General features: G+C 42.7%; 1 protein-coding gene across 2 annotated transcripts; it reads right to left on the bottom strand.

The window, feature by feature from the left end:
• Window positions 1-353: 353 nt before the first annotated feature.
• On the bottom strand, window positions 354-12,070 carry KLF17 (Kruppel like factor 17). 2 transcript variants are annotated; one of them, XM_043573403.1, is made up of 4 exons: window positions 11,913-12,070; window positions 3,419-3,543; window positions 1,883-2,741; window positions 354-1,531 (listed from the first exon to the last, which is right to left on the bottom strand). In XM_043573403.1, the coding sequence occupies exons 3-4, from the start codon at window positions 2,724-2,726 to the stop codon at window positions 1,287-1,289; spliced, it is 1,089 nt and encodes a 362-aa protein (XP_043429338.1). In that variant the 5' UTR covers window positions 2,727-2,741; window positions 3,419-3,543; window positions 11,913-12,070; the 3' UTR covers window positions 354-1,286. The 2 variants fall into 2 exon arrangements, with proteins under 2 accessions (XP_043429338.1, XP_043429339.1); XM_043573404.1 differs by lacking the exon at window positions 3,419-3,543.
• Window positions 12,071-12,285: the final 215 nt, after the last annotated feature.

Genomic DNA, 12,285 nt, shown 5'->3' with positions numbered 1-12,285 from the left:
CAGCAGAAGGTATCATCTCTAGAGTAGAGAGATTCTGGTTGGGATCCCAGTTCTGCCACCAGAGAGTTTGGGCAAGTTCCTTTTTATTAGCTTGCTGGTCAGTGTAATGGCTAGCTGAGAAGTCCAGAAACAGAGGTTCAAAACTATCTGAGTATCCAGGAGAGTCATTATGCTCTCAGCCCTAGGGGAAGAATGAGGTAGGACAGGGCCTTTAATACCTGGTATTTGGTAGTCCACGTACCTGGGCTCAGTGAAGGGAGGAGGGGAAGTTACAATAGGGCTCTTCCTTCTCTGCCCCAGTCTAATGTCCTCCACCCCCAAGTCACCCAGAAAACAGAGCCTAAAACAAGAACTAAGTGCTGATGTTTTATTTGAGAACTGCAAACCCCGGGCACTAAGTAAAGGGAAGCAAGGCAGGGAGAACTAGTGGTAATGCACATTGATAGCAGTTGGGTCCTGCTTCATGACAAGCCTTGAGGAAACACCATAGGTGTGTCCATTGGCTACATGGGAGGTCTCCCCATTGGCTGTACATTTTGGGGAAAGAATGCCTTGTGGCAATTGAGGAAAGGGAGGGAAGAAGGAATTTATCTGCCTGACTCTCTCCCATCTTCCATTAGTCAAATGTTATTCCAAGAGCATTAACTCCCGCACACTTCTGGGTTGTTAATGGCAATTTGAGATGCCAGATCCCATGTCCTGCAGTGGGACATTCCATGCAAGTCTGGAAGCTGTAGGACAAGACAATCTCTGGGCTTATGGCTGATGAATACCAGAGAGAATGTGATTCTGTACATAAGTGTCCCAAGCAGTCCAATACTGTTTTTCTCATTTACCAGAAGAGGAAACATGGTAAAGTGATCAAGGACCTTTCCCAAGGTCACATGGCTAGTAGACGGTAAATTCAGGATTTGAGCATAGTCTGGCTCTGGAAACTATAGAAGACCAAGATAAGGAAGTTGGATTTTACATAGCAGGCAAGAGAGTCACTAAAGGGTTTTAAGCTGGGGAGTGATATAAGATAAAGAGCTTTCTTATAAAGCTTCCAATTTCTACTTTCCTCCATCTTCCCATGAGGCTAAACTTGGGAAAAGTAGGTGGCCCCAGAGAGGTGAGGGCATGCAAGACGGTTTTTGAGAAGCCTCTGATTGGGTCCAGAATTCATATAGGCTTTAACACCACTTCATAATCTTTCTCTGTCTTCATCTAAGCCTACACCTTCCAGAGACTAGCTGGTCAGAGGCAGGCAGGATCTGGGAGAAGCTAAAATAAAGAGAGAGATTGACCTAAAGAACAGGAGCAGGAGGACCAGCCATTTTCCCATTGTTCGTCGGTGGGTCTGGGGATCCTGGCACCCGCAGATGAGTCCTTTGGTGTTGCCTGAGATGGTCAGATCTCATGAACTGTCGGCTGCACTGATCACATCTATATGGTCGATATCTGGTGTGTATCCTCATATGTCGTCCAAGCTCATCAGAACGGAAGAAAGACCATGTACAGCCTTCCCACATGCATTTATAAGGCCTCTCACCTGGGGGGAGGGGGTGACAAGGGACAGAAGAAATTAAGTTTAATGATAGGTCAGCAGGTGCATAGGAAGGAGTCTCACTCTATGAGGAAGAGCAGTCAAGGCTGAGAAACCAAAAGAAAACCATAGGAAAGTAATGAGGAGACAACACCATCAGTAGTCCCCATGATCTTGACACAGTTACACTGGACCATGGGAAAGCAAATTGGTGGGGCCAATATAGCTTGACTCCAAACTTGAAGGATGACAAGCTAACCTCAAGGCATTACAAACCAGTGGTCCAGCACAAATCTAAAGCCCAGAGACTCCTCCACCCCACCCAACCCTACCCCTCCTATCTGACACTTCATTCACCTGTGTGTTTGCGTTGGTGACTCACGAGGTGGGAGTGCTTAGTATAAGCTTTTCCACAGTTCTCATATTGGCAGGAGTAAGGCCTTGAAACTGGGGATCTCCTGGGAGCCCTTTCCTGGGCCCTGGAGTTCCGCTCCGCTCGCTGTGGAGCTTGTATGGGCTGCTTGGATAGGAAGGCGTCTTCTGGGGAGGCTGGCTGGCTCATGAGAGAGTACTGGGATTTTAAAGCCTGCAATGATGGGGACCCAGCTGGGCGCATCCTAAAATCATGGGGATCTCTAGGGGGTGACATCTGAGCCAAAGAAGGGAGCATTGCCTGAGCCTCAGTAGAAGACATGGTTGGGGCCAATACCATTTTAGGTGTTAAAGAGTCTCTATTAGAAGGTACCGTTGGTGGGCCAGAATAAGAAATTGTGGGTGCATTGATGTGGGACATCATTGAGATTCCATTGGGAGCTGAGACTGGCAGACCACTGGAGGGCATCCTTAGATTCCTACAAAAGTTCATGGCCATCCCTGGAATACTGGGTTCTCCTAAGGCCATCATCTGGGACCTTTTGAAAATCATCATTCCTGGCTGGGAGGGAGACATCCCCTCACAGTAAATCATCTGGGAAGGAGTGTGAATCACTTGGGAGCAGTAGCTCACGCCATGCTCTGGCAACAACATACTGAACTGTTGTCCCATATCACTTGCATTCTGCCTGGGTGCCTCAGTCAAGGCCAAGGGGATCCTCTCCAGCTGTGTGCACTGAGGGAAGTGTTGAGTGCCTGATGGGCCGTCATTCCAAGAGGCGTCCACTCCACTGCTTCCAGGAGATGGAGACGTGTTCAAGATGGACATGGACTTCTCAGTATCCTTGAAGAGAGAGAGAGTCAGGTGAAATTCACTCTAGTTCAAATTCCAGTTCCACTGTCCCTCCTTCCCACCCTCATCCAGGCCTCCAATATCTCTTGCCTGGATTATCCTGCCTCCAAGCCATTCTCCAGTTTGGGCTTTCTGAGATGCAGGTCTGGCTGATGGGAGCACAGTGGAAGCCTAGATGTGCCTCATGCCATTTTTTTTTTCCTTGGCATGTTTTTGTTTATCTCATGAAAAGCAACAAAGAAAGCAAATAAAATATTCCACAACCTATACCTTCAGCAAAACTGAGAAAACCCTCAAAGATTATATTTAAGTGTGAGGGTGAAAGAACATCCAAAATCAGCATAATTAGAAAAACACAGGAGCGCCTGGGTGGCTCAGTCCGTTAAGCGGTTGAGTGTCCGACTTCCGCTCAGGTCATGATCTCACAGTTCATGGGTTCCAGCCCTGTGTCATGCTCTGTGCTGACAGCTCAGAGCCTGGAGCCTGTTTCAGATTCTGTGTCTCCCTCTCTCTCTGCCTCTCTCCTACTCGCACTGTCTCTCTTTCAAGAATAAATAAACATTAAAAAAAATTTTTTTTAAAGAAACCCACAAAGTTTCAGATGGGTCATGGCTGTAGCACAACTTAGAAACCATCTGCAAATATTTACCTACAGAAGAGGGTCTCACTTGAATTGGAACTGCTGTGGACAAGTCTGAGATCAAGCATTGGAGGAAGGAAGGAAAAGAGGCAGACTTTTAACAATGGTGGGGGACTGGCTTGGAAGTCCGAGGCAGTATTCCTTGGTGACTAACTGGTATGAAGGAAAGAAAGGAAGATAATGGTGGTAGAAACAGGACAGGATCCAAGAATCATAATTTTTTAAAGCTGCCCATTACCATAGCATTAGAGATAGTTCTTGAGCTGAGAAACTGGAAAAGCAACCCCACCATCTCCCATCTATTCATCCACTGGAACAGTCCAGAAAAGACCAATCCATTCAAATATGAAAACCAACGCATAAGTAAAAAATACAGTATCCATAAAAGACACTTAAACACCAAAACAGAAATTAATGATTGTAATTTCTCAAAAAGAAAAAAATCACCAGAAAAAATATTGCCACACAGCAAGGAAAAATGAGCAACATTCAAACACACACACACACACACACACACACACACACACAAAGAAAGCAAATTTAAGAAAGCAATTTCAGCTTTTACACCAATTACAGAAACATCACAGAGCAGAAATAGAGGAATTCAAAGAAGTTATGTACAGATAATGGGCTACAAGTTATATTAGAGGGGAGGGAGGAGACAATGATAAGGGGCATTGGAGGAGCTGCTATGGTGATGGCAATGTTTCAGAGGTCTTCACTTTGTAATAATTCATTAAGCTGTACACTTACTTAAATGCACTTTTCTGTTTGAGTGTTACTTTCCATGATAAAATCGCTTTAAAACAATATTGTGAGCAATCAGGATTTTCAGAAAATGAAAAATTCTATTATAAAAATCAGAGAAGTAAAAATAATGCTGAATTTAAATAGGAAATATTCTATACAATGTCCCTCTTAAAAAGGGAATTTGGGGATGCATGGGTGGCTTAGTCAGTTAAGCGTCTGACTTTGGCTCAGGTCATGACCTCACAGTTCGTGAATTAGAGCCCCGCATTGGGCTCTGTGCTGCCAGCAAAGAACCTTCTTGGATCCTCTGTTTCCCTCTCTCTGCCCCTCCTCTGTTCACATGCTCTCTCTCTCAAAAATAAATAAATATTTTTAAAATTTTTTAAATATTTAAAAAATAAAAATAAGCATTATAAATGCTTATAATTAAAAAAAAAAAAAACTCAAATGAACAACCTAACTTTACACCTTAAGGAACTAGAAAAAGAACAAACTAACCCTAAAGCTGGTATAAGGAAGAAAATAGTAGAAAAATATCAAAGAAACCAAAAGTTAGTTCTTTGGAGAGAGTAACAAAATTGCAAAACCTTTAGCTAGATTGACCAAGAAAAATATGTGAGGACATTACTATCAATTTTACAGAAATGAAAAAGATTATAAGAGCACTATGAACAACTTTATGCCAACAGTTTGGATAACCTAAATGAAATACATAAATTCCCAAAAAGACAAAACCTACCAACACTGAATCATGAAGAGAAAGAAAATCTGTACAGACCTGTGACTAGTAAAAGAGACCGAGTCGGCAATCAAAAGCCTCCAGGACAAAGAAAAACCCTGAACTTGATGGCTTCGTGGTGAATTCTAAACATTTAAATAATATAAATGCTTCTCAAATTCTTCCAAAAAAATTGAAGAGGAGAGAATACTTGCTAACTCGTTCTAGCATGCCTTGATACCACAGCCAGATAAACACATCACACAAGTAAAGCAAACAATAGAGCAACATCTTTTATGAAGATGGATACCCTCTCCAAAAAAAAAAAATCCTCAAAAAATTAGCAAACCAAATCCACCAGCATATTAAGCAAAGTATACCACATGACCAAATAGGATTTGTCCCAAGAATGCAAGGCTGATTCAACATCTGAAAATCAAAGTAAAATAGAGGGGGAAAAAGCAGAAAAAGCACTTGAAACAATCCAATAACTTTCATAATTAAAAAAAACTCTCAAAAAACGAATAGAAAGGAACTTTCAACTTGATATAGGCATTTATGAAAAGCCCACAGCTAGAATCATACTCATGATGAAGGATTGAAGGCTCTTCCTTTAAGATCAAGACAACAAGGATGGCTGTTTTTACCACTTTTATTTAACATTGTATTGGAAGTTCTAACCAGAACAATTACATAGGAAGTAAAGGCATCCAGGGGTGCCTGGTGGCCCAGTCGGTTAAGCGTCCGACTTCGGCTCAGGTCATGATCTCGCGGTCTGTGAGCGTCGGGCTCTGTGCTGACAGCTCAGAGCCTGAAGCCTGTTTCAGATTCTGTGTCTCCCTCTCTCTCTGACCCTCCCCTGTTCATGCTCTGTCTTTCTGTCTCAAAAACAAATAAACGTTAAAAAAAATTTTTTTAAGAAGTAAAGGCATCCATATTGGAAAAGTAAAACTATCTGCTCCCAGATCATACAGTCTTACATGTAGAAAATTCTAAAGATTACACGCACACCTGTTAGAACTAATAAACAAATTCAGCAAAAGTAGCAGGATTCAAATTCAACACACAAAAATCAGTTGTTTCTATACACTGACAATGAACTATCTGTAAAAAAAAAATTAGAAAAACAATTCAATTTACAATAGCATCAAAAAGAAATACTTAGAAATAGCTAAGAAGATTAACTTAATCACTGAAAACTACAAAAAACATTGTTGAAATAAATTAAAAACATAACGGAGAAACACCTTAATGTTCGTGGATTGGAGGACTTTTAGTTATGAAGTCAATGCTACCCAAAGCAATCTACAGATTCCATAGAATCCTTACAAAATCCCATTTTTTGCAAGAATAGAAAAATCTACCCACTAAAAGTCATATGGAACTTCAAGGAACCCCAAAAAGCCAAAAGCAATCTTTGAAAAAGAACAAAATTGGAGAATTTACACTTCCTGATTCAAAATTTACTGCAAAGCTACAAGGCATCAAAACAGTGTATTCTTGGCATTGGTGCACCTGGGTGGCTCAGTAGGTTAAGTGTCCGAATCTTGATTTTGTCTCAAGTCATGATCTCACGGTTGTGAGATTAAACCCAGAGTCTGGGCTCCAGGCTGACAGTGTGGAGACTGTTTGGGATTCTGTCTCCCTCTCTCTCTGTTCCTTCCCTGCTTACGTACACACATGTACACACACACACACACACACACACACACACACGTGCTCTCTCTCTCTCTCATAATAAACTTAAATAAACTTAAAAAAAGTAAAAAACAAAAACAAGAACAAATGTGATATTGGCATTAAGCATAGACTTATTCACCAACAGAAAGGAATAGAGCCCAGAGAAAACCCTTACCCATATGGTCAAATGATTTTCAATAAGGGTGCCAAGACCATTTAATGGGGGAAAGGGCAGCCTTTTCAATAAAGGGTGCTGGTATAACTGGATATCCACATGCAAAAGAATGAAGGGCCCTTAATACCACAATCAACAATTCAAAATGGGTGAAAGACTAAACGTTGGAGCTAAACTAAAACTCTTAGAAGAAAACATAGGAGAAAAGCTTCATAACAATGGATCTGGCAATGATTCTTCGGATATAACACTAAAGGCACTGGCAACAAAAGAAAAAGAGAGATCAAGTTGGGCTTCATCAAATTAAAACCTTTTGTGCATCAAAAGACACCACCAACAGAGTATAAAGGCAACCCACAGAATGGGATAAAACATTTTTAAATCACATATCTTTTTTTTAATAAATTTTTTAACATTTATTTATTTTTGAGAAAGAGACAGAGTGCAAACAGGAGAGGGGCTGAGAGAGAGGGAGACACAGAATCTAAAGCAGTCTCCAGGCTTTGAGCTGTCAGCACAGAGCCCAATGGCGGGGCTTGAACTCATGGACCTCGAGATCATGACCTGAGCCAAAGTCTGACGCTTAACCACCTGAGCCACCCAGGCACCCCACAAATCACATATCTAATAGAGACTTTATCCAGAAAAGATGGAGAGCTCCTAAAACTTAGCATAGAAACAACCCAATTCAAAAATGGGCAAAGGACTTAACTAGACTTTTCTCCAAAGATAAACAAATGGGTAATAAACAAATGAAAGATGCTCAACATAACTAATCATTAGGGAAATGCAAATCAAATCCACAATGTGATATCACTTCACACCCATTTAAAATGATTTTTATCAAAACAAAAACATAAAACCACACCCAAAGTGTTGGCAAGATATGGAGAAATTGGAATCCTCGCACACCGATGGTAGGAATGTAAAATGGTGCAGCCACTGTGGAAACCAGTATGACATTCCCTCAACAAATTAAACATAAAATTACCATGTGATGCAACAACTCCACTTCTGGTATATACCTACAAGAACTGAAAGCAAGGACCGAAATAAATATTTGTACACCCATGTCCAGAGCACCATCATTCACAGTAGCCAAAACGTGGAAGCAAACCAAGCATCCATTTACAGATGAATGGATCAACAAAATGTGGCATACACATACATTGGAATATTATTCAGCCTTAAAAAAAGGAGGGGTGCCTGGGTTGCTCCGTGGGTTATCACCTCAGGTCAATATCATCTCACGGTTGTGGGATCGAGCCAGCAATAGGGCTCTGCGCTGACAGTGAGAAGCCTGCTTGGGATTCTCTCTCCTTCTCTGCCCCTCCCCAGCTCACGAGGGCCTGCGTGCACACAGTCTTTCTCAAAATAAAAAACATTTACAAAAAAGAAAAAAAAAGGAAATCAACACAAATGAGCCTGTGAGACATTAAGCTAAGTAAAATAAGCTAGTCACAAAAGGACAAAGAATGTATGATTCCATTTATATGAGGTATTTAAGGAAGTCAAAAATCAAAGAAACAACCTGGTGGTCTAGTGGTTAGGATTCAGAGCTCTCCAAGAGACAAAGTAGAATGGTGGTGGCCTGGTAGGGATTTGGGGTGGGGATGGGGGATGGAATTAGGAAGCTACTTTTTATTGGTTAAAGAGCTTCCGTTTGGGAAGCTGAAAAAAGCTGTGGAGATTAATAGTGGTGATGGGTGCACAGTAACATGAATATGATTAATGCCACTAACTATACACTTAAACATGGATGTAGATTTTACCACCCTTTTTTTAAATGTCTAAAAAAGGACACAGAAGGGGTTCCCACTGGCCAAATTTGTGACAGTTTGAGAATCAAGAATAATGACTGTTGGTTTTTTTTTGTTTTTTTTTTTTAATTTTTTTTCAACGTTTATTTATTTTTGGGACAGAGAGAGACAGAGCATGAACGGGCGAGGGGCAGAGAGAGAGGGAGACACAGAATCGGAAACAGGCTCCAGGCTCTGAGCCATCAGCCCAGAGCCCGACGCGGGGCTCGAACTCACGGACCACGAGATCGTGACCTGGCTGAAGTCGGACGCTTAACCGACTGCGCCACCCAGGCGCCCCTGACTGTTGGTTTTAACAGAAGCTTTGAACATCGTGAATTGAAGTGAAAGAATTAATCATTTATTATCTTTCCGGGAGGAAACGTCTTCAAAATCACCGAAAAAAAGAGCCCAGGGGTTTAAGAAAAATCCTATTTTACAGAAGAACGCACACTAATGAATGTAGAAGGAATGGTGGGAATGGAAATTATTTTACAACCCTTAATGAAACTTTTAAGGAAAAATTAATATTTGGTTGACACCATTAGGTGGATGATTGGTGGGGAACTGGACATTTGGATGTATCCGAGGAAACATATAACATGGATTACTTTCTGACCACAAGGCTAAATGTTAAGTTTGAAAAGAGAGATGAGATCAACCAGGCTTTTCACTACCTTAATTCTAGCATCCCCCCCGATGTGGGGAAGCCCGATATGTCTCCTGATGAGGATGGAGCCCATTGTATCTTTGAGACATTCTCACCAAAAATCAGGAATGCAATTAAACTTTAAGGTCTATCTCCAATTTAGAGGTGATACAAGAGATAGGATATCAAACTAAATTATACCATGAGAAAACAATCTGATAAATCCAGAAGAAGGATTTTGTCTATAAAACAAAATTAGGATTGTGAAAAATGGAAAGCCAGTCAGGAAAAAAGAAAACTATTCTAATTTCAAAGAAACTCAAGAGATGTAACAACTAGACGCAGTGTGTGGTCTTAAATTGGATCCTGGTTTGGACATATTAGCATTAAGGACATTTTAGGGAGAACTTGAACAAGTTTTAGGGGAATTTGAACAAGAATTACATTCAAGATGATATTAAGAAATTATAAATTTTGGTAGTTTTGAAAATGTTTTGACTGTGGAAGAAAACATTTTTTTATTCTTTTAAAATATTTATTTTTGAGAAATAGAGAGAGTGCACATGACAGAAGGAGAAGGGCAAAGAGAGGGAGAGAGAGAAACACAAGCGGGCTGCATGCTGTCAGATCAGAGCCTAATAAGGGGCTCAAACACACAAACTGTGAGACCATGACCTGAGTGGAGATCAAGAGTCAGACACTCGGGGCGCCTGGGTGGCTTAGTTGGTTAAGCGTCCGACTTCAGCTCAGGTCATGATCTCTGAGTCCATGAGTTTGAGCCCTGTGTCCGGCTCTGTGCTGACAGCTCAGAGCCTGGAGCCTGCTTTGGATTCTGTCTTCCTCTCTCTGACCCTCCCCTGTTCATGCTCTGTCTCTGTCTCAAAAATAAAAACATTTAAAAAAAAATTTTTTTTTAAAGATTCAGACGCTCAACTGACTGAGCCACACAGGTGCCCTGAAAATAATTTTTTTTGCCTCTAGAAGGGCTGAGGAGATCCTATCTTGTTTTATTTACCACTATATGCAACTAGCATAAAGTAGGCACATAATAGGCCCCGGATCACTGTCTATTGGATGAGTATTTCTGGGGTGCCCAGCCCCTTTTTCCTCCCTCTCAGTGATGGCCCTCTTTCATTTTCCTGATCCTTCACAGGCAAACTTCTTTGGAGATGTCTAAAAAATACGCCTTTATCACTACCTTGCTTTATTATTCCCAAATTCCATATGGCCCCCATCTCACCACAGAAACAGCTTTCATAAAGGTCATTGATGACCTTCATTGTCTCTACTAAGTCCAAACACTTGTCAGATCCCTTCTTGTTTGGCCTCTCAGGAGCTCCTGAGACTACTGGCCATACTCTTCTTGAAATGTTTTCCTTCCTTGGACTCAAGAACACATTGTCACACTTGCTGGATTTTTCTCCTTCCCTCCTCCCTGGCCCTCCCTCCTCCTCCATCTCTTCTACTGGTTTCCCTCACCTACAAATTTCTAGTCAATCTTTCTCAGGCTTATGATCCATCTTGGTTTATATTCCATTTATTCTTAACCCAGTAGCTCCAGGGCAGACTTCTCCTGAATCTTCCAGCTGCCCAATGCTCAGTCCATTTGGATAGCCCAAAGGCACTTCAACAGACTGTATCTAAAACTCCCATTCATTCCACTCACCCAACCAAAGGGGTTTAAAAACAACAACAAGACAAGCTGGTTCCCTCCCATCCTTTGCTCTCTCAGAAAATGTCCCTATTGTTGCCCACCATGCAAGCCAGAAACCTGGTAAGGTGTGCTGGATGGCTCCTTCACCACCTAGGTCTAAGTAATTACCAATTCCTGCAGTGTCTACCTCCAAAATATGTCCAGGATCTATTTGGTTTTGTCTGTCTCCACTCTCACCTCCCTAGTTAGGCTGCCATTTTAGTTCTCACTTGGATTATCCCAATACCTTTCTAACTATTGCCTTGAATTCCCCCATCTCCACCAGGGCACTCTATACAAAATGTAAATCTAATCATAACTGATCACATTTAAAATCCTCAGTGGCTTCCTACTGGCTGAAGCCCCCTGCATGATCTCAGTAAGGTCGGGGAATCCCTGCCTCCCTCCCCTTGGGCCATGCTCTCATCACTCTCTTGGCCTTGGTCTCTGTCCATCTTTCATTTCCTCCAACATAGAGGCATACTGTCTCTGGTCTCAGGCCCTGCAAACCCTTGACCTAACCAGTTTCTCAGTCCCAAACCAAATCCTCAGCTGTCTTCTCAACCTCCTAAATCAACTCAAACACCTCTGCTATTTGCTCCTGTGGCACCTGTTCTTCTTCATAGTAATTTGTACACTTGCAATCATTCAGCGATTTATTAATAAAATGGTATAATATCTTATAGTGAGCTCACCATTGTATTCCCAGGGCCTTGGCAAAGTATTGCCACGTAGTAATTTTTTCCTCCCTGCCTGCTCCCCGCTGACTTCCTAACTTTGTCTTCTTTCCTGGATACTCAAGTCCCTCCACACGAGTTACCTGGACCTTTTTTTTAACCCCCCAGCTCCCAGCAGAGGTGCTAATGCTTGATGGATATTAATTGCATAAATGACACATGATTTGTGTCCTCGATCTCCCATCCCCACCCCCTTCCCAACTCCATCCCTCATACTTCTAATGCCCCAGATATGTGCTTCCCTCCACCGCCAGCCTGCATCCATCCCACCCCCCCCCCCCCAACCCCCACGCCGGCCCTGGTGCTGACTTCTGGACTCACCTGCACGAGCTGGTGCTGAGCCTCCTGCCACTGGCTCAGCCTCTCCGCCTCCTGCTCCATTTCAGCCTGGGATCGGCTGCACATCAGGACTGTGTGCGGGTCCAGACCCGCACCAGAGGACAGCTGACACGCGACGCCTCGGGGTCACAGGTCGGGTGTCCTCACACCACCACGCCACAATCACAATCACCGCGCTCAGCTTCTACCTACCACGGTGCCGGGGGGGCGGAGCCAAGGGGCTCACCCACCGACCCACCCTTCAGCCGCTGCCCCACCCCGCCCCAGCAGGCACCTGGGTCCTTCCCCGGGGACCTCAGACCTTCACTATATCTTGTATCTTATGTCTGCCTCACCCTACTTCCCCCATCCACCC

The sequence above is a fragment of the Prionailurus bengalensis genome, chromosome C1 (genome assembly GCF_016509475.1).
Source record: "Prionailurus bengalensis isolate Pbe53 chromosome C1, Fcat_Pben_1.1_paternal_pri, whole genome shotgun sequence".
Lineage (NCBI taxonomy): Eukaryota > Metazoa > Chordata > Mammalia > Carnivora > Felidae > Prionailurus > Prionailurus bengalensis.
This window is presented reverse-complemented; position numbering and strand designations above follow the sequence as displayed.

Bases quoted from the DNA above. Each gene is read 5' to 3' on its own strand.
- KLF17 (XM_043573404.1), bottom strand. From the start codon at position 11,996: ATGTGCAGCCGATCCCAGGCTGAAATGGAGCAGGAGGCGGAGAGGCTG. The intron at 2,742-11,912 runs GTGAGTCCAGAA...TCTCTCTTCAAG, and splicing joins CTCAGCACCAGCTCGTGCAG to GATACTGAGAAGTCCATGTC. The intron at 1,532-1,882 runs GTGAATGAAGTG...CCCTCCCCCCAG, and splicing joins TCACCAACGCAAACACACAG to GTGAGAGGCCTTATAAATGC.